This window comes from Chelmon rostratus, chromosome 7 (assembly GCF_017976325.1).
Source record: "Chelmon rostratus isolate fCheRos1 chromosome 7, fCheRos1.pri, whole genome shotgun sequence".
Taxonomy (NCBI): Eukaryota; Metazoa; Chordata; class Actinopteri; order Chaetodontiformes; family Chaetodontidae; genus Chelmon; species Chelmon rostratus.
Genome location: NC_055664.1, coordinates 1,730,115 through 1,752,448, shown reverse-complemented (window position 1 = coordinate 1,752,448; position 22,334 = coordinate 1,730,115). Strand labels below are relative to the sequence as shown.

Sequence of the window (22,334 nt, the reverse complement as noted above, 5' to 3'; positions counted from 1 at the left end):
CTGCTGAAGAAAAGCACCCCCACAACATGATGCTGCCACCACCTTGTTTGAAAGTGGGGATGGTGTGTTCAGAGTGATGTGCAGTTTTCCGCCACACATAATGTTTTGCATTTCGGCCAAAAAGTTCAACTTTGGTGTCATCTGACCAGAGCACCTTCTTCCACATGCTTGCTGTGTCCCCCACATGCCCTCTGGCAAACTGCAAACAAGACTTCTTATGGCTTTCTTTCAATAATGGCTTTCTTCTTGCCACTCTTCCATAAAGGCCAGATATGTGTAGTGCACGACTAATTGTTGTCCTGTGGACAGATTCCTGAGCTGCGGATCTCTGTAGCTCCTCCAGAGTTACCATGGGCCTCTTGGCTGCATGTCTGATCAGTGCTCTCCTTGTTCGGCATGTAAGTTTAGGTGGACGGCCATGTCTTGGTAGGTGTTCTGTTGTGCCATACTCTTTCCATATCTGGATGATGGATTGAACAGTTCTCCGTGAGATGTTCAAAGCTTGGGAAATCTTTTTATAACCTAACCCAGCTTTAAACTTCTCCACAACTTAGTCTGTATATATGTATGTATGTATGTACAGTGTTAATGATTATTAATTACTTTTGGCTTCTTTCACTTGTAATCTTGAAAACTGGTGTCCTTCCTTGATTCCAGAAATGACTGACTTGGAGCAAACCTTTCTACGCACCACCATCACTGAGGTCTTGCCTGACCTTCATGAGATGACAAAAGATATTCTAGAAGAGACCTTACTATCCCTCAGGATGGAGACATATGATGATTTTAAGTTTATTATTCTGCCTTGTGCATGATGTTTGGGAGCTATTATTGCTTCAACATTCATTTTCGGGAATTTCTGCAGAGGTGTGTCATTATGGATTGGCTTTATCCAACATTTTTACTTTATTGAACTGAAACAAATCTACAATAGCTTCTGCAGTATGGAATCAGGTGGGTCTCAATATTAATGAATGCACACAGTAGGATTCACAAATGTATTTTGTGATTTGTTACATTTATTTAAAAAAATATCTGTGCATCAGCAGTACTTTTGTACCTTTTTTAACATTTCTGTACAATGATAAATATTTTTGTGTGCATTAAAAAAATATTTTTATGGATACTCATATATAAATCGAAAAATACATTGTGATACAAACACTTTCTATTTTTCACTGAGCAATAATCTAAACAGGCAATGAAAAATACTTTTACAATTTTACAGTCACGTAAAATTACGTTTGAGATTGATATTAGATAGGAGTCATTGAACAGGACTTTATGCCTTAATTTGTAACGAATACATTTGACAGAATTCAGTCGTTGTTGGCGTCACAGGCAGACAGGGATAGAACCTGTCATGACCCGTGCTCTGCACGCCGGTTTTTGTTAAGTTTCCCATTGTGTGTTGTCTTTGTCTGGGTTTTCTCACATCCTGTTTTATTTTGAAGGTTCATGTTATGTGTTTTGGTGTACTTCACTTCCTGTGTTTTCCCGCCCTTGTGATTGTCTGATTGTTTCCACCTGTGTGTCATTAGTGTTCCCTCCTTGTGTATTTAAGTCCTTGTCTTCTCCACTGTCTTTGTCGGGTCGTTGTCTGCGTCACCTAGATGTCTGTGCTACCTTGTGGTCTGTGATTCCTTGTTGTCCATGTTCCCTTGTTGTCCATGTTCCCTTGTCATAGTCCTAGCCTTAGCCACAGTCCTAGCCACAGCCAGTAAGTGAGTGTTATTCGTTGTGTTTTCTTAGTTCATGTCCGTGTCTCGGTCCATGTCCGTGTTACCCCTTGGTTTGTCTGTGTTCATGTCCGTGTCATGTTTCTTGTGAGTTTTCCTTGTATTATATTTGTATAGTCAAGATTTCTTTTAGCTAGTTAGCCGAATTTCAGCTCTTGGTTAGATTGTTCCTTGGTTTTGTTTTTATTTCTTAGTAGTGATATTTTCCTCTGGTTCTTCAGGAGTGATTTTTGTTTCTGCTTTTTTGTTAAGTTCTTTAGGCCTCTCTTAGCCATTTTGTTCCTTCCTCCTTCGGGAGCGTTTTCCGTTCTTTATTTTATACTTTGATCGTTATTCATAGTCTCGTCCTTATCTCCGTTGTGTCTCGTGTTCATGTGCTATTCCCAGTGTTGCGTCGTGTTGTGTGAATCCTTTTTCCCTTATGTGTCTTTAGTCACTAGTCCCGTGAATTTTGGTTGTCTTGAGTTATCCTTGTGATTAATAAATTTATTTAATTTGAGTCAAGTGCCCCCCTTGTGTGTCTGCATGTGGGTTCAACCCCTTAGTTCTCCCTTAGTCCCCACGTTCCTGACAGAACCCAAATGCAAACACACAGTAAGGCCAGCAACAACAACAGCTGGCGTACACTCACACTGACAGGTAAACTTGACACAAGGAACGACGACAAACTGACAAGGACTGAGGGGAAAACATGGACTTAAATACACAGGGGAGGACAACTAATGAGACACAGGAGAAACAAAACAATTACTAAGATGGGAAAAACACAGGAAGTAAAGCAAAGCAGGACACATGAGGTGAACCTTCAACATAAAACAGGAAATGATAAAACTAAATCAACCAGATCATGACAGAATTCAATTGTATTTAGATGGGCTTTCCCTGTAAAACTCCTGTCATTATCACTGCAAAAGACACTACATTATAAACTACTTTTCAGTAAAATCTACAGAAAAAAATCAGTCTTATAACAAGGCTTTTACAGTCAAACAATGTTTGATTCTTTGGTATTCCTAAGTGAAATTGAATGGGATTCAATGTACAATAAGCAGCTACTGCATGTAAATCTTAATGAAAGAATCAGTTTAATAGCAGTGTGGTCATGCCAATTCAGCAGAAAAGGCTGTTGGATTTACTGGCTTAAAATGTTTTTTTTTTTTTTTTTGAGGTTTTAAACTAGAAAATTTACAGGTCGTTCTGTAAAGTTGTTTACATTTTTACTGTATTTAATACTTAATTATTTAACTATTCTGGCAACCACAGCTGCTGTTTTTTTACAGCTGCAGCGGTGCTGTTGTGTTTAGCTTTGCAACTCATTTCAATGAAATGATGCAGCCGATGGCAAAGCAGAGTCATTCTTCAAGCACTTTGTGCACATTAACATCCTGAAACAGTGTTTCACCTCTGGCTCTGCTGTACATAGATTTATCTCAAATAGCTTGTTCTAAAACTATTGTGTGGGCCTACCCAATGTAGCAAAAAAGTGATTCAATTAATGTAGAAGGGCACTTGATTTTACTTTCAAAAGATCATAGGAAACAGGGAAACACAAAGCCAAGTTTCCATCTAACCATTTTATGTGAATTATCTAAAAAGACAAGTTGGATGGAAACGACACAATTTGATAAAACTTCCACAATAATCCTTAAAAGGTTTTACACTTGCTTGGTGATGGGAATTCTTTTGCTCCGAGAAATAATATAGCAAATATTAAATGACTGACCAACTGTTCAGTCCAATTACATTGCACAACAACTCTAAATTGTTTAAAGAGAGCTGTCGAACACATTGCTGCACCTCATGAAGAGACTGTCCACTCTGTATTGAGAGACCCATCATCATCTAGCTTTGGATAGCAAGAAATGCAGTCTGATATGAGCTGAAACAAAAGAAGCTGCGTAATAGCAACAGACAGCCAAGCTCTTTAATCTCTGTTTTTCCTGAACAGTCGGGGCACTGATTCTCACGTGCAGTGTCATTAAACCAAAGATGCACAACGAGATGACTTAACAAAGCTCCAGGGCTCGAAAACAATGTGGAAAACATGATGGAAATTTGGCATTTATGTTTATTTGATGTACAGTATTGCTTTAAAATTCTCTTGATTGTGGACTTGTGCAAAATAACTGATCAGGTGAGCATGTAATAACTGACTGCTAGTTATGGGTCAAACTCCAGAAAACACTGGACCCTACACTTTCCATGATGCAACTGTATGACATTCCTCTGAGTGAAGACATTATACAACTGCTTGAGTTTGATGAGTAGAGTTCACTGTGATAAGTAAAATTGGCTTCATGTGAAAATCAGTGGATTTTAATAATTTCTCAGCAATTACTGAAATTTCTACATTTCAAAAAATGCTTTATAGCTGGTGCGCCTTTTTGAACAAAAGCTTCCCCACCCACTGGATAATTCACCACAAAGAAGAACATAGCAAAGCACCATGATGACTGTCCAGTATATGTATATGACACCTTTACTGGATCTCTGCTTCAGTCAATTAGCCCATTAAACAATGTTGTGAAACCCTGTTGCTGTCCACATCACTTTCAGGCCTGTGTCGAGCAGGGTGGGAGATTGTCAGACAAATGTGGTCTGTGTACCCTTATAATTTCTAGTGGGTGCTGATAGTGGTCATAGTACATATCATTATTTTTTTAGCCTGGAAGTTTATTATTAAGGTCTTTATTGTCAAGCAGTGGCAAGCTTTACAAAACTCCAGCTGGCAGGGATGCTTTGTGATATACATATACACATATTCTCATTAGATTTTGTGAAAATATCATGCTCGTTCTGTGCAGGTCTGTTACAGAGGCTGCAGAGGAGTGACCTCTGGACTGAGTAGGTTAGTGATGGTTATATAAGTGCGACAGGTGCACTTTGCTCCAGTTAGAAGGTAGAATAACAGCAGAGCTAGAAATGGCCAGATGTAACTGGAGGGGCCAGCTGGCATGATATCAGTCATTCCAACTACTTGTGAAAAGGTTTTTTTTTTTTTTTTTTTTTTTGCTATTTTTCAAAACTACTCATCAATCTGATTTTCCTCTGTTTTCTGTTGTAAAAACTACACTTAGTCATCAGGTCATTGCTTTTTTGTCATTTTTCACTCTGCAGTGTTTTGTGTTTGTTTTTTCCAGGTCTGCACAGTTAAATATAACCCAGCTGCCAGAGTTTCCATGACACAAATTTTTCAACTCTTATTCCTCCTTCCATTCTTCCCCATTACCTCCGCCATAAGTACTGCTGCTAGATTGCTTTGGCACAGTCCTATCTGGAAAGCTGCAGGCAGTTTGCATGTAACCATTCACTGTGGTAATGCTAAAGTAAATAACACTGTATTAACATTACTTTGATACTTTAGCTTTATGTTAATATTATTATTATCATTAGCAGTAGTTGTAGTAGTGTTATGCCCGGTGCCATTGTGGATTCAGATACATTTTTTGTTCGTTTGTTTTCCATAAATGTCTGTATTTTTGTGACGTGTATGTTTTATCCCAGAATAAACTGAAATACAATTAACGTTGATATCACTGCTAATACCCCACTTGTTTCTTCTAGAGATTGTAATTTGTATTTTCCCATTTTCCCCCAATTATGTGCACGCAATCATTTCCAGCACTGTAGTATTAGTGTAGGATGTAGAGATATCTTGTTGTCAAACAAGAAAGTTCAACATTTTTCAGAGTTCTGATCTGTTGCGTAACTATTGGAGCAAATTTTGCCCTACTCTTGACTGTCAGGCACTCGTGTCCTGCCATGCCCTTTGCAAAAACCATTTCCCTTCGAAGCTGGCGCAGATCCAGACCAAGATATGGTCCCAGTCCTCACCATAACATTAACAATCTAACCTTAAAGGGATATAATAATCTGTGCATAATCTGTGGCCTAGCAGGCACTACTGAGGGCGTCTTCGTTAAGTTTCTCTCCACTTTAATGGGCGTGTCTGTTTCTGCACGGTGATAAAATGTGAAATGACTGTTCGCGCTGTGCTGCTGTGCTGAATGCAGTGAAAATGTCGACTGAAGCGGAGTATGAGTGCATCGTGATCGGGGCCGGCGTCCAGGGCTCCTTCACGGCCTACCAACTGGCTAAAAACAACAAGAAGACTCTTCTGCTGGAGCAGGTGCGTCACTCAAACTTTGTTGCATCAGACTTGTTGTGGACAAACACCGCGAGGAGACTGCAAAAGATCCTCAAGTAACGTCACAGCGGAGCTTTACGTCCAGTCAGCAGCTGTTCAGCGCGGGGATTAAAAACTCATGTCGGGCTAGTCGGACCAGTTTTCTTCTCACAAGTGCTCTCGCTGTCCTGATCTGTCCTGAGTGATCTGGATCCTGGCTGAGCTGTCACTGAGCTGGGGCAGCTGCTGCCCTTCACACGCTGCCTGACAGCTGTCTGCTGCGGTGTGCGGCCACAGGTGGCGCTCTGTTCACTTAAATACACAATGTGAGCACAGTGTAAAGCAGACCTGCCGGGGACAGAAGCCCACTGTGTTTCTGCCGGTTAATTACCAGGGTTCAAGCCCTGAAGGGCCAGAACCCTGCTGTGATGTGCTGGTTTATTTATTTTATTTCTTTAGTTTCAGACAGAATGGCTCCATTTGCCATCAGCTGGGAAAGGCTGCAAACATGAAACTTAGCTCCATAACAGGAAATAATGTGCAAGCACTTCATGAGAAATGTGAACCCAGTCGTCCAGATGGTGATGCTTCAATTTAGGCCCAAAAATTCCATCTCGGAAAGGCCACGTCCCTTTCACCTGAAGAATTCACATGGAATTGGACAAACAATCAACAATTTAAGCCGTTTTGTTTTTACAAAGGAATAATATGAACAGAACTTTTTAACTGTGTCTTTTAATCAAACTGGTGTGCAGCAACTGAGTGCTGACATATACATTACTACAATAGATTAGCAAGCACAGTCAAAAAACATGGCTGCAGGAAAATGGCCATAACTTGACAATTTGTCCAGTCATCCTGAATCTGGGTACACATCTTTGTGATTTGTTAAAGTTCATCTCTGAGAATGTTTGTTCACATATGTAGGTAGATCCGAACAGAACCAACTTCTTCTTAGCATGTCTCCTCATGTGTGGAACGTTGTGGAAGAGTGAAAGTTCAGCAGTGATACTGACTTAAAGTGCTGTGCCAGTAGTAAATCAGACTGCAGGTTAATACGTTCAAGATGGACATCGCTGGGTGCATGTCCACACCGCGAGTGATGGGAGAGGAAATCATTGCATTTCGCTCTCAGCAGTTTTGAAGTCCTCAAATCGACATGTAAAGTCACCAAGCAGTGCCCCTAATATGGATGAATACCTGTGAAGGTGATCAGTGATGGTGTGGCTTCTGTCAGTGTCAGCATGTGGGTGAGAAGGTTGCCCTCTATTTGACCAAACTGCAACGTTCCCATGAAAGCCTTCGCCAGGCTGTGCACATGTGCAAAGAGGCCCTTGCCTTGCAGCTTGGTATTAAGTTCATTCGTTAGTACAGTCACATCAACAGCAACAAATGCAAGATCTGCCATCCAGTCTGCTCTCTCTGGGATGTCCTTTTCTTTCCTTCTCATGAAACTCCTGAATCTCTGCTCTCAGGTCCCGTACTCCTTTCAGCACTTTGGCCAGGCTGAGCCATCTGACAAATTGTCTGTGATTCAATGCTCTGCCTGATGAAGTTAACTATCTTAGTTACAACATCAATAGCATGATTATTTTTAGCACTGACTCACACAACACCTCCTGATGTATAAAACAATGCAAAAATAACAATTTCTGTTCTGGGTTTATTTCAGTAACTCTTCATCTTGCATCCACATCAACAGTCTGACATTATTCCCCTTCATATTTGGACAACCTTTGGTTGTAACACCTGTCAGTTTGTCCCATTTTAGTCCCAGTTTGTCCAAGCATGTGTTTACCTCCATGAACAAACCACTCCCTGCCATGGTCCCTTTCATTCACCACTTTGGTGTCATTCACCACACTGCATTGAAAACAGTGGGAAGAAAAATAGCAGCAGAGGTAGAGAACATTAAAAAAAAAAACAATATACAAAATAAAAAGTAGACTATATATATATGTGCAGATTACACACGTAAAATGGAATTTGACTATATAAAAGAAAAATATGTAGAAAAAATATATATATAAAATAGGTAAAAAGTATGTATTGCCCCTGTAGCTGTGGAAAAAAGAACAATGTAAGCTGCCTTCAGATTAAAAATAACAATAAATAGTGTTACTACTATTGCACAGAAGAATAAAATATACAGAACAGTAAATGCTATGTAATATTGCATAAAATGTAAAAGGAAACATGTAATATTGCACAAACGTGTGGATATGAGCTTAATTTGTCAAACAACATCAACACAGTCTTGTGTTAAGTGATGCTGGAGTTGAATAATCTGACAGTTGATGGAATGAAAGACCTGCAGTAGCGTTCCTTCTTACACACTGGATACAGCAGTCTGTTGCTGAAGGAGCCGCTGAGGGCCCCCACTGTGTCATGCAGGGGGTGGGAGGGGTTGTAAACGATAGATGTCAGCTTGGCTCACATCCTCCTCTCACCTACATCCTCAGTGGTGTCCAGAGGACAGTCCAGGACAGAACCAGCTCTCCTGACCAGTCTGTTCAGTCTCTTTCTGTCCCTCTCAGAGCTTCCACAGCCCCAGCAGACCACTGCGTAAAACACTACAGATGCAACCACAGTCTTCCATTAACCCGTGCACAAAGATGAGTAACTGGGCAGTGTTGCGAACATCACAGCTCTTGTCCAGAGTAACAGAAAAGAGACAAAATTTAAATTGTCCACTTTCTTTGCAGCTGAACCTCCAGATTTCCCCCAGTGTCCTCAATCTGTCTCATTATGGTTTGCTTGGAAAGCAGCACATTCTCAAATGCTTCGTTTTTTCTTTTTTTCCCATAATTACCTGCTTTGCTCTGATTCGGTTAGAAGTCCAGCCTTGACGTGTTGAACTGCTTCAACAGCTTTAACAGCTTTACTCACCAATGAACAAATTTTGCGCAATGGGCAGCAATAGGCAGCAAAAATCAGTCAGCAGATTCCTCCCTTGTTTTTCTGACCTTGTTGGATGTGTATTTTTGTATACACTCATCTAATCGCTGCTCTGTTTACACTGGTCTATGTTCCACAATAGGGTGTTGATAGCTATTGTGCTGTTACAACCGAGCAAACAACCATCACATGAACGTTTGTTGCTTGGTTAATCCACAGCACAATACCTTGGTGCCCAGGTTGAGACAAAAAAGTTGCATGCCTCCATGCTTTTATATGCTTTCATTTAGGGATACATGATAATTGTTTTTTAAAACCGATACCGGAACATTTGTTACGAATAAACAGCGAACTGTCTTCTTCTGAAACTTTGAAGAAGTCTGAACTCTGTTTTCATAAGCATGCTGCATTCAAGGGGTAACGTACATTACCCCGTTCCCTCCTTTACTAGTCGTTCTTTTGCCCTTTTTAAGTTCATGTTTCTATTTTTTGTGTGGAACATGTGGAAAAATGCTGCGAATATTAATTCAAGTCAGCACCTAACAAAATTATGACCGAGTTAACGAGTTGTTTTCTGGCATGAGGGAGTATTCTTGATTTTTCCCAGTAACACAGAGTTTTTCTGATTATGCCAACATCACTTGAACGCAGCATTCACTGCAGGCCACTTGGGTCTCATAGTGGGAGCGAGGCACTGCCGTGCTGACAAAACTATGTGTTATCGGGGCTATTCGCCATGATATTGGACTTATTGGAATGACGTCATAATTTCCTGTTATAACTATCGTGCACCCCTACTTTCAAGATTCAAGATTCAAGAGTCTTTATTGTCATTGAGCATGACATGTCAATGAAATTTTCATTGCAACCCCCATGTTAGAAACAGATAATAAGAAAGATAAGAAAGATTAGAAAGAATAAAATTAAGATACTAGAATAAAATAAACCAACGTGCAATAAAAATGTTTGTAAAAGCAATTAAAAATATACCAGAATGAAAATATACTAAGACAATAAAATATACTAAACAATAAACAATAAAATATGGAAGTGAAATGTGCCAACAGAATAAAATATACAAGCAGAATAAAATATACAAGCAGAATAAAATATACACAGTGAAATGTACTGACAGCAGCTGAAATATACTAAAATGTATATAAACAGTAACCAATGAAATGAAATGTGCCAATATACTGGAATGTATATAATTTAGTTAAGTATATGTGTGTACCTAAAAGTTAAGTACTTAGAAGGTGCAGGTGGAGGTAGAGGTGTAGGTGTAAAGTGCGGTGTGCAGTGGTTCACAGTTCTCACAGTCTCTCACTGCAGTGAGGGGCTGCTGGGGGTGATAGCTCTAACAGCTGTGGGGAAGAAGCTGTCCCTCAGTCTGTTGGTGGTGGTGCGGATGTTCCTGTACCGCTTTCCTGATGGTAGAGGTACAAACAGTCTGTGGCCCGGGTGGCTGGGGTCCATGGCGATGGATCTCGCCCTCTTCCTGACCCGGCCTTCATATATAGAGTCTAGGTCTCTATATTTGGTATCTAGAGTTGAACGACGTCTGAATGGCCGGGTAGTTGGTTATATCTGCTGCCTCAATAGCAAACAGGTCTTTCAGTTCAGTGGAAAAATTGCTCTTCTTCGTAACAAAGGTCACATGTGTTCTGTTTATACCTTTCTCTCATAATTTCATCCAAACTAGCACAGTAAGAATCTAGTTGTGGTTTTCACTTCCTGCCGTCCATCTGAATTTATGTTGCTCCTGAGTTACAGTTGATCCAGTGCTGCAAAATGACATTGCCGTGCACAAAGCCAGCTCCAAAAGACATTTTCTGCTTCAGGGTGGAAGAAGTTGAGTGGCCTGCACAGAGCCCTGACCTCAACCCTATCCAGCACCTTTGGGATGGACTGGAATGCAGACTGTGATCCAGGCCTTATCACCCAATGTCAGCCACAGACCTCACTAATACGTAGCGTCCAGTGGATGCGGGAGCATCACTCTCCGGCTGCTATAGATGATCCGCTGCCATTCCAACAGTGTGCAGTAGAATGCATGAGCTCTGAATCTGGCTCCAGGCTCTTTTCTTCCTCTTCACACATCAAGTCTGTTTTTACCAGCACAGCTTGCATCTCTAAGCAAGAAATTCTGTTATTTGTATAAATGCCAAATTAATTGAAAATTGCGTTAAACTAAATACTTATTGATATATTTAATTTATATTGACTTTGCCTTTATGGCCAGCAGAATTAGTTTGTTGTACTTTGTTTTGTTGCTTCTCCTCTGATAAACACTATTCAAGAAATACAGAAACTAAAGATCAGATGCCATGCTGTACTGCAGCCATTAAAATGAGTGAAATACAGCCATAAATGACCTGTTACTAAATAGATCATCAATAAGCTGCAAACTTGTATTTCGTGTGAATTTTAGAAATGTCACTGCTGAAAAAAACAGACTGCTTCTGGGACACTTCCAGGCGATATTGGAAATGCAATAGTGATGTGACAAAACCACGCCCAACCGTAATGCAACAGTTGCATCAAGTGGACATGTGGGGTAATGCTTTCTGGTGGTCAGCCTTCCCAGAGGAGTGGAGGCTGTTACAGCGAATTAATGGACATGTATTCACATGTTTAACCATCACATCTGGCTAAAATGGTTGGATGTCCACATACTTTTGGCCATTTGTTGCATGTTATTACCAAGTTATTTCATTTGAGCCAAGTGATATTATGTTCTTCTTTTCCAGTTCATCCTGCCCCACACCCGCGGGAGCTCCCATGGCCAGACCCGCATCATCCGCAAGGCCTACGAGCAGGGCTTCTACACCCACATGATGGAGGAGTGCTACGAGCTGTGGGCTCAGCTGGAGAGGGAGGCGGGTGTCAAACTGTACCGGTAAGCAGTCAGCAGAAACGCAGAGAGAGAAAACCCATTAAACGGAACATAACAAAAGCTTTACCAGAACACAGAGATTTGTCACATTCAAGGTGCTGTGTACGCACAAGAGCAGCAACTCAATCTACGGGAGCCATAAATGCATGACTTTCTCATTACCTCCGGCGTCACTGAATCACCGTTGACACATACTATGCCTTTGAATTTGGAACAGGGGCTTTTTTCATCTCACTAAACCTTTGATTTTCATTGCAGAACGGGAAGGAATTTGTAAGTTTATGAATATGACAGTGGCATCAAACTCTGAGCAACCTTCCAGCACTAAGTTTCCTGGCTGTCTTACCTCGGTGCAGCCCTGTTTGTTCTCACTACTAGAGAGCTGAATAACACACTGCTTCATTATTTATGGCTCAGGGTAATGGTTTATTATACCAAGCCACACCCATGTTATTTTCCCCAGAAACAGTGTGCTCCCCATCCCCTATGCACCTGTCCACAGCTCATGACTGATGGGTCCACATCTGAAGGCCACCTGTGCCCTTGGGCTGGCAAAGAAACGTCTGCATCAAGATGAGAAATGTTAAGGCGAGACCGGTGTGAGCAATGCCTCCCACTTCTGCTGCTGCCTCTGGGATGGAAAGCAAAGCAAAAATCTACCCACTAACATTTTTATTTTCTCCACATGCATGACAACACGTGTGCACATGCACCAGCTGAACTAGTGCCACCAATCACCCAGTTTGACAGGTTGGACTAGATGAGGTGTCATATTTATGATCCTACATACACTTGTGTGGCTTTTCCTTCCTCTGCCACGCTCATAAACACACAAGCACACAGGGAGACATAGTCATAAAATTTCCTGATGAATGGCTGGAGCCTTTAGCTCGGGTTGTCTGTGCCTCATGGCTGCTGACAGATGTCAGAGCAGCCTGTAGAAAACACTGCTGGCAAAGGGGGAGTCAGCTATCTATCAGGCAGATTAGTGAATTAGACCCTGTGTTTCACAACCACATTCAAGGACTTAATAACAACAATGGAGCTGCTGTGATTTGCTATATTATGTCCACTGGTCATATGGTGTCAATTTTCAATTCATTTCAGTTTTATTTATATAGCGCCAAATCACAACCGAAGTTGTCTCAGGACACTTGACATTTAAAGCAGCTACAGACCAAACTCTTTATCTACAGAGACCCAAGCACTTGGCGACAGTGGCGAGGAAAAACTTCCTTGTAGCAGGCAGAAACCTCAAGCAGAACCAAGCTCTGGGTGGGGGGCCATCTGCTTGATCTAATGTCATTTGTTTGGTCCATTTAAAAGGCTCATTCGCATTTCGTACAAGTCAGGTCTTACTGTCCTACTTTTTCATCACTTTATCTCATTCAAATAAATTAATAAACCATCCCCCTCTTTAGGGTCTAGGAGCAGTTTTATAGGGGAGCCCACAATTGGCCAGCCCCCTCCTAAAAGGGTTTGGGGGAAACTCAAAGCTGGACTAATCAGTCAAAATAACCCTTATTATTAAAATAACATATTTTTATGAAGTTATTAAAATATCTCTTGTCCTGTTCGGCTGTTGGTGGTGTGCATGAGACTGACATGACACCATTCTAACTATGACATGACACCTGTCATGAACATGAAGGAGTCTTTATGAATGGCTTTGTCTGTTGTCATTCGGTCAGTCATGTCATTTTTGTTGACAGTGTTTTGAGATGTCTTCATCACCAAGGCAACATGACCTTGGTGATTTGTGAACCCTTCATGTGTCTTGACTATTTCTCACCCAGGTGGCACCTTAATCCCCACTGATCTCTGCTCTCAGACAAACAGGACTCCTGGTGATGGGGCCAGAGAACAGTCAGAACTACCAGCAGTTTAAGGACACCCTGCAGAAGAACAAGAGTCCCATGATGGTCCTGACCCCTGACAACTTCAGCCAGCACATCCCCCATGTCAACCTGGCTGAGGGAGATGGAGCGCTGGTGGACATAACTGCTGGAGTTTTGTACGCTGACCGTGCACTCAGGACTGTACAGGTACAACATGGATATTGTTGATCGAGCATTAGATGTTTTTTTAGCTTTAGGAACTGATGTCATGAGTCGAGCCCAATCTTGTGGTCCACTTAGGATTTGATCTGGACTGCCCAAGTCAGTGCAGAGTGAGGCAAAAGGGCATGCTTTAGTCAAACATTTGTTTGCACGTTTCAAGCTATGGCTGACATAGCCATAGCCATAGAGGACATAGCTTCTTCTGCAGGGTGTACGTGTAGTTAGTACATTTACAGTTTGGGGTGAATAAACACAGACTAGAGGAACAACCCTACAATCAAATTCAAGGGAATGATGACAGGTGAAAATTGTAGGGCCCTATGAAATCTGTATTATTCTATGTTTTCATTTTTCTGAAGTTTGTTTTACAATTTTGTCATCAGAGTGTCTAATCAGGTGGTCTATGAATAAAATTTCAACAATTTAATCAGGAAATATTCAGAATTGAATGATCAATTAATTTTATGTAACACAACTTTACAATATTTTTTATCAAACTGGACCTTCTGCAGGCCAGCTTGCATTTGTTGCTCTCACATTTGGGTAACGCTCCTACTTCTTTACAATGCTTGATCAGATGCAGGCGTGTCCTTTTCACTTATTCTGACAGGATATCTGATTCCACATTACAGCCACAAAGTCTTCATTTAACTCATGTCTTGTGTGATGAGCTCTCTCTCTCTCTCTCTCTCTCTCTCTCTCTCTCCTTGTTAATGTGAAAGACAGTGTCTACATCTCATACATGCTTACCTTCATGTTCAGGTTCATAGCAGGAAGCCATGTTTTGATTTAAGAAATCTGTGCCACTGAACTGAACTGCAGGAGAGGGTCCCATAACAAAAACCTTGAGATGAAAAAAGTGAAACATTTTCTAATTTGTACAAGACCTACATAGAGAATTGGGCCAAAAAATAACAAGATATGGATAATTGAACATATTCCACACCCATTGTTTTAATCTAATAATAGCTCACACCAGAAATATCTTTCAGCAATAAATTCACATTACTGGACTCTGGCAGCACTGAGCAGAAGCACTGGGGGGGAACAGGCTCATCTGTGGCTGTTAGGTCAAGCACGAAGCACTGCTTTGTTATTTCAGTGAGGTGCCATTTTCAATTGATGAAGCAGCAGTCAATTATAAATGAAAGCTTGTTGTGATAGATGTGTAACAAATGAGTAGATTATTGCTTTGTGCATTTACATGCCATGGCTCTTTAATGGCCTCTTGCTTTTCATATTGTGTCTTAATATTGTAAGTGGTCTGTCTTGTTCAGTTATGTCAGAGTGGTCAGCGTGAGTGTGTGTGTGTGTGTGGGGGGGGGGTCTTCTTGTTCCTGACAAATTGCAGACTGACTTGCAGACTGCATCATATTTCTGATTGTATTAATAATTAGGTAGAATGATTGATACATCTGAGATGAAGAATTAGAATCAAGAACTTAATTCTAGTGAAGTTAGGTATTATTATTATTATTATTATTATTATTATTATTATTATCAATGATGTGAAAACAAGTGGCAAAAGAGGACACCCAGGTTAGTAACAATATGTATACATTAAGATAATAACATCAACTTATATTTGGTATGGTTTGTATTTGTATTTGTACTTAATTTATATTATTTGTATTCTATGTTTTAATTGCACTCATACATGAATAGGGCAGTTTAGATGGGCAAACACTTTTTTAGGAGCCTGTACTGATCAATAAGTATCATATATTTGAGAGCACTTACTTACATGTAGATTATACTAGTGGAGAGTTTCATTAACAAAACAAATTAACAGTGTCATTTCCTTTCCCAGGGGCAGTTTCAGAAGTTGGGTGGTGTCATAAGAGACAAAGAGGCAGTGACAGACATCATGCCTGGCCCTGTTGTGACAGTGTCAACCTCTCTCGGGGTTTATCGAGCCAAGAGTGTGGTGATCACCGCTGGACCCTGGACTAATAAACTACTGGCCCACACTGGCTTACAGCTGCCACTAGAGGTAGTCAAAATCTTGGTGTCCCATGTGCAATAATGTTCATATAGCTGCGTATATAGCCTATGCAATAATGTACTTAAAATGTTCTCAGGGGTGAGTTTAAGTGTTATATTAGGATTCAAGAGCTTAACATTCATGTAAATGATCTAGAAAGCTAGCGTTCATCATTAACACGTAAGTATGCACTACACTGTGGCTGTTCAACTGGATACGTGTTTTTCTCCATGATGCAACTTAAATTGTTATTACCACAAGCTAAATATCGCAGCCAAGCCTCATACTTATCCTAGCATGGTAATAAGAAGAGCACTAGTTCTTTTTCTCATAGCAAAGCAATTTGAACGTTTTTTATGCTTCCTTTTTTGGAAATGCGCTCACGATCAGTTTCAGAAAGACAGAAATATGCATATGGAATTTTTTTCACCAAATTTGTAAACTGATGTCATTCATTGTGAAACTGAGCACATTTGTACAAGACCAATTTCCACTCCCCCAGTTAGTCATGACAAGACGTAGACAAACCCTCAGTCTGTCTGTGTGCACAGCAAACTGTCCACCAGACTCTGGAGCTCTCAGCGGAATAAATGGCAGAGAAGAGATGAAGAAGTTCTTCAACAGGCCAGCGCTTAACCATTATGCAAGGCTTTGGTTATTTATCACACTCATTCTATAATTCATCACATGTACTTTTAAATCCTCATTAGCCGTAATATCTGATGTCATTTTGTTTATAGCGCTTGTATTTAAACAGACTTTACAAAGTGCTCCACAATAAATGAGGAAATGAAAACCGTATTCCCACAGTTAAATAAATGATGGGAAATAGAATACTGCGTCCAATACAGACAATACATCAAATTCCAGATCCCTGCATATCTGCAAAAACTTGTACAGAAATTGGCTTTCAACCCTAAATGAATATCTTTTATACCTATCCATTTTGTCACTCATATATATTTAATTTCCATGTCACTTTATCACATGTCAGCTCTTTGGATCTGTTTTTACAAATACCAGTTTAAGTTTGAGGAAGCACTTGTTTCCACACACTTAAATTGCATGTTTTGTTTTGTTTTTTCTCAGTGCATTGTGTACATATCAGACTCCAGATAGACGGTAGAACCAGCCACACATTTCACGACTTCAAATTGTTCACCTCTAATCCAGTTCTGCTCTCCTTTCACCACTGGGATCTTGGCCTGCCTACCCTTTAAATGGCAACCTGAAGATGCCGAGGAAACAAAAGCATTACTGTTTCATATTTAAACAGCTTCGATGCCGTAGTCAGCCAGGCACGCTGCCTGAAAAGAGAAGGTGATGGAGGAACGAGCAGACTGCTGGTGGAGCGGAGAATTGGAGTTGATATTGGAGTTGTATTATTCAGGTTAGCAGCAGGCTGGGGGGCCTGAGAAGGCCATGCCTGAGTGAACTGAGCTCGCTGACTCACCAGAGCACTTCTGTCTGAATTTTTATGGTCCCTTGGAATGAGTGCACGGCCAGTTAGTTCATTACATTGAGAGCTCCTGAACAATGTGTCCTTATTATTGCCGCTCTCAGATGGATGTCATTTGTACAATCATGTGTACATTTCATTAAATCCTAATTCTCACTTCACCTCTGCGGAGCTACTTTTGCCACAGTTGTATTAGACAGTGAGGATGGATAAGGTGGTGTTTTGTATGTTTGTATTTTAAGGTTTAACCAGTATGAGGTTGTATTGCTTTAAGTCTAGTATTGATCAGTCATACAATAAATATATGATAAATGAAACTTAATCAGATCTGAGGTAACCCACACTCAACAACTACTACCAAGATTGCCATGACAAATACCTGAGAGGACAGTTCCCAGGGAGTTTAATGACTTTCTAATGGCCAAACATTTCCTTTGAACAACATTCTTGCCAATGACAAGGCATGTGGAAAACTTCTGGTCACGTTTCCATCAAATTTAATATGGATATTTATGGCCCCTAATGGTTTGTGGTCCTTGTCACTTCTCCTCGACCATCTGTTTGAAACATGAAAATCTCAAAAATGAATAAGCAGATTGTCATGAAACTTACTGAGCACAGCTTATTACTGCTGCTCAGAGGGTGAACCCTTCTTTTGGACAATCCAGGAGGCTTTCTCTTGCGCCACAATGAGGCCAAATTGTCAAGTGTGTACACAGACCGTCTCTAACCAAACAGGCAAATTACCAGTTTTCAAATAGCAGATAAATTGTTATTATTGTTATTAATCCCATTGCCTTTCATGTAATTCAGCCCTCAGGACAAATTTAACATTCTTAGTACAACTGCTATGACTCTGGCAAAAGTGAAGTTTGTGAAATAGTAGTAAATAGTGAAAAAACTGGTGCTTTTACATCTCCTCATTGGCACAGCAGGTTGTTTTTATTCAAATCTGGGCAGAAAACTGAAATGTGATTTTTGCATGTAAGTTGAATTATTGAATATATCTTGAAATAATTTATCTTCACATGACACAGGATACCTTCACTATGGCTCTTCTTCAACTCTTCATTCGGCGATACTTGTGTGTGCATGTGGTTGAAAGGAAAATCTAAACAGAAAGCCTCGTCACTTAAATGCTTCAAAAGTGGGCATGTGAATTCTGACACTTCAAGTGAAGGCAGCATTGCATCACTAGCACTGCAATTGCTGTTTCCAAAAAATAGTACAACATTTTGTAGTAGTACAACATGTTTTCCTGAACTTTGTTGCCACGATGGAGGAATAATAACCCAAAGAGAGAATTTCAGGCTGTAACTTTAGAACATGTTCACTTGATTTGTGAAATTCAGACTGCTGAAGGCTTGTTTAGAATAGATTTCTGCACAGAATAAGATTGACAGATGTCCCCATCATTTGCATCGGAAGCATATCAGGAAGAGATCTGTTAATGGCCGATGTGAACAGGAGGAATTGTTACAGCAAACATATGAAGCCTGACTGTTGTGATAAGACACCATGGCAAAGCGTGAACTTTTCACCATTTGGTAACAGATCAAAAGAAGGTCATTTGAATTTTTGCAATAATCATATCTCAGCAGTTTTGGTAGACACTGACAAGCATTGCATATGCAAAACTCATGTATTGTCATATATGACTGCTTTTGTTTTTGTTTGGAGGACATGTCGGAGTTGTGGGTTTTTTTAGACAGTAGCTAGAGTTTAGAAAATCCTCTGGATGCCAACAAGACTTTTTGTGGTCAAAGGTCTTTAGAGACAGGCAGATCACTGGGGACTTGGCTGCTACTGATAGTTTTCCTTGTTTCACTACTGTAGGTGGTGAAGATCAATGTGTGCTACTGGAAAGAGAAGGTGCCGGAAACATACAGCGTGAAGCAGCCATTTCCCTGCTTCCTTCTGACTGAGGGTGAGGAGTCCAACGAGCACATCTATGGCCTCCCGTCCAACGAGTACCCGGGCTTGGTGAAGGTACGTCACAGTCCTGGACCCTCCAGGGTGAATTTAAGGACAGAAAGTCTAGATTCAGACAGACTCCTCAGAGATTCATGGTAATAACATGAAGAAGACTTTACAGGGCAGAACAGCACGATATAGATGTTGCAACTGTCATGACTGAATTTACTGCACTAACACAGCTTTGCAATCCATTTGTGTGAGACAGTCTGAAACAGTGCCTGGTTATATTAAAATTGTAGGCTTTCATGCCATTCTACACACAGTAACAGTAATAGTTCGATCATGTAATATTTGAGATTTACTTAGCCCATGTAACTAGTTTCTACGTATAGTCGATATTTCTGTGTTCAGCCTGAGAAGCACAGACCTTTCCACCGTGTCAGTTTCCTGGGATTCTCCTGTGTTTTACTCTTCTCTTCTACTGTCCTCCCATTTAAATATTAACATGAACCTCCTCATTTTTTCCTCATTGTACTCACATGATGTAGCCACTGATGCAATTACACCCACCATCTTGCCTTCTTTCTCCCTCTCCACCGACACATTCACACACACTCACACACACACACACTCTCACCCACACACACACATACATACACACACACCTTTATACTTGTTCGTGTAGCTGCTTGCATTACTGCTGGTTGATACTGTAAATGTAAAATGGGGTTTTTAAATTGATGTTTTAAGTGAGCAACTCTTTTATGAGACTGTATCTACAGTTTGGTTATTGGTCTCTGATCTCAGGTTTATGTCTGCACTGTGTGTACATAGTGTAGACATAGAATGCAATGTCTGGAAAATTATTGAATTTATTATTTTTTTTTTTTATTCTTCGAGCATTTATGGATCAAACGACTTGTGGCCTCAGTCCATCGGGCAGTCCTTATGATCGGATGCTGTTTCACAAGGCTTCTTTGACAGTAAAGGGTATTTTTCTCTGGATCAGAGTGAGAACAGATGTATACATAGTGATGTCAGTTATGAACAAATGTAAAATACTTTATACTTTTTTGAAAATATTCACCCCCACCCAGTGAGTATTTGGATGAACCTTTGGCAGCAATTCAGAGTCTGTGTGTGTGTTAAGACAATCAGGGTCGGTGCAGTTTACCTCATTCTTTTTTTAATTTAATTCAATTTTAATTTTATTCACTTTATTGATCCCAAACTGGGAAATTCTTCCCTGCATTTCACCCATCACTGTTTTTGAAACACACACATGCAACATGACGTGAAACACACAGGAGCAGTGGGCTGCCGCATCAGGCGCCCGGGAAGCATATAGGGGGGTTAGTGCCTTGCTCAAGGGCACATCAGCCAGATAATGGAGGGGGGAGGGGATACTCCGCCACACACCCACATTTTTCTGCCAGTCCGGTGGGGGAATCAAACTGGCGACCTTCCGATCACAAGCTTCTCCAACCTCTAGGCCACGGCTGCCCCCCAGAACTGTTGAAGCTTTGTCAGGTTGAATAGAGGTTGAACAACTTTTTTCAAGTCCATCCTCAAATTTACGATTGAATTGAGATATACCACACTCTGCCATGCCAGATGATTCACGTTGTTGTATTGAAGCCATTCCTGCTCTGGCTTTATTCTTGGGCTCATTGTCTTTCCAGAAAATACATTTCTCTCTCTTTGGGGCTCAGAAGGTAGAGGGGTCGTCCACCTATCAGAAGGTTGGTGGTTCGATCCCTGGTCTCGGCAGTCTACATATCAAAGTATCCTTGCGCAAGATGCTGAACCCCAAGATGTGTGAATGTGTTAATGCTCGTAATGAGCAGGTGGCCTAGCTACCAGGTGTGAATGGGTGAATGTAGGCTCGTGCTTTGAGTAGTCAGAAGACTAGAAAAGAGCTATATAAATACAGTCTGTTTACCATTTCTCTCAAGAAGCATTTTTCTTGCAGACTATATGCAATTCATTTAGATGATTTTGTAGATATCTGGTTTCACTTTGACAGTCAGGGTATTTTTCTGCTCATCAGTGTCAAAAAAGCCAACAATCAAACATGAAACTTTCAAACGGGATGAATATTTTTTGAAGGCTCTATGTATTATGCGATACAATTGAATTTCTGGTATTTTTCATGGTTTTGTATTATTCTTTAATTGGAATTCACACAAATTAACATTTTTGATTTGATTTTGTGAAGTTTCTGATAATGTATTGTCCAAAATATGTACTATTAATTAATTTACCCCTGCTCACCCGTAGATGATCCTCACACCCATAGGGGAACACTGAAATCCATTAATTCTAAATTTGTTCAGAGACAAATTTGTGCAAAGCTAACTGGAATGTTGCCGTTGCTGTTGCAACCACATTGCCACGGTGGCACAAAAACACTGCTGCAAAGTCAACTGTAAAATGTGGTTTGTCTTACCTCACCTTCAGATTAGTTGGGAGTTGTGCTGGGTTTGAAGTCATCTGATGCCATCTCTATTTTGGGCATTATGGTGGACCAACAGGCGCTCACAGCGTAATAGCTTACCACATGCATAGATGAGAGGGAGGGAACAGATGGTGATGCCACGTCGCATTATTCACTCTGAGACACAGTGAAAGCTACCATCGTACATGTCCAATGTTTGGACCATTTAACATATGTGTGGTTTGAAAATATCCCCAAATGAAGCAGAGAGGAATATTGTAATTATTCAGTTTTCTGTGTGTTTCATTGTTTTTACTGAAAAAAAACGATGCACCTCATTTAATCCCTCAGCCTCTTCACTGTGTCTCTGGTCTCTGAGTGAGACTGTTAGTGTCAGGCTGGCTCATGGAAGTTCAGACTGTGTTTCTATGACAGTCACTTCATTTACCTTTGAAGATAGCAACAGGAGCCAGTTAAACATGTTAAACCGTTAATGTTCTGCCCTATTGCTTAGCTTTACATTAAGATAAAAACAGACATTTCCAACCACTTCCTGTTTCTACCCTGCACGGAGATAAAGATATAGATACAGAGAGTAGCTGTGCTTTACACCCTCTGCACAGAGACCAAGGGCCAAATGCATAAAACTCTGTGTGCGACTAAAACTGTGTGTGCACACAAAGACAGAATGCATATGCATTCTTTCCAGCAGATTTATGAAGGTGCACATATGCATGGTCCTTTTTAATAAATCCATCAAGGAACTGGGCGTACATGCACGAGCCTCATTTCCACTCCCACAGTTTGCCATAAATGGA

General features: G+C 40.6%; 1 protein-coding gene across 1 annotated transcript in view; it reads left to right on the top strand.

Moving 5' to 3' along the window:
* The first annotated feature begins 5,715 nt into the window (after positions 1-5,715).
* Positions 5,716-22,334, top strand: part of pipox (pipecolic acid oxidase) — a 28,016-nt gene continuing 11,397 nt past the window's right edge. Inside the window, exons 1-5 of the mRNA XM_041940980.1 lie at positions 5,716-5,868; positions 11,514-11,662; positions 13,491-13,704; positions 15,530-15,712; positions 18,999-19,151. Coding sequence (XP_041796914.1) covers positions 5,758-5,868; positions 11,514-11,662; positions 13,491-13,704; positions 15,530-15,712; positions 18,999-19,151 — 810 coding nt within the window. The 5' untranslated portion in view covers positions 5,716-5,757. The remainder of the gene's footprint in view (positions 5,869-11,513; positions 11,663-13,490; positions 13,705-15,529; positions 15,713-18,998; positions 19,152-22,334) is intronic.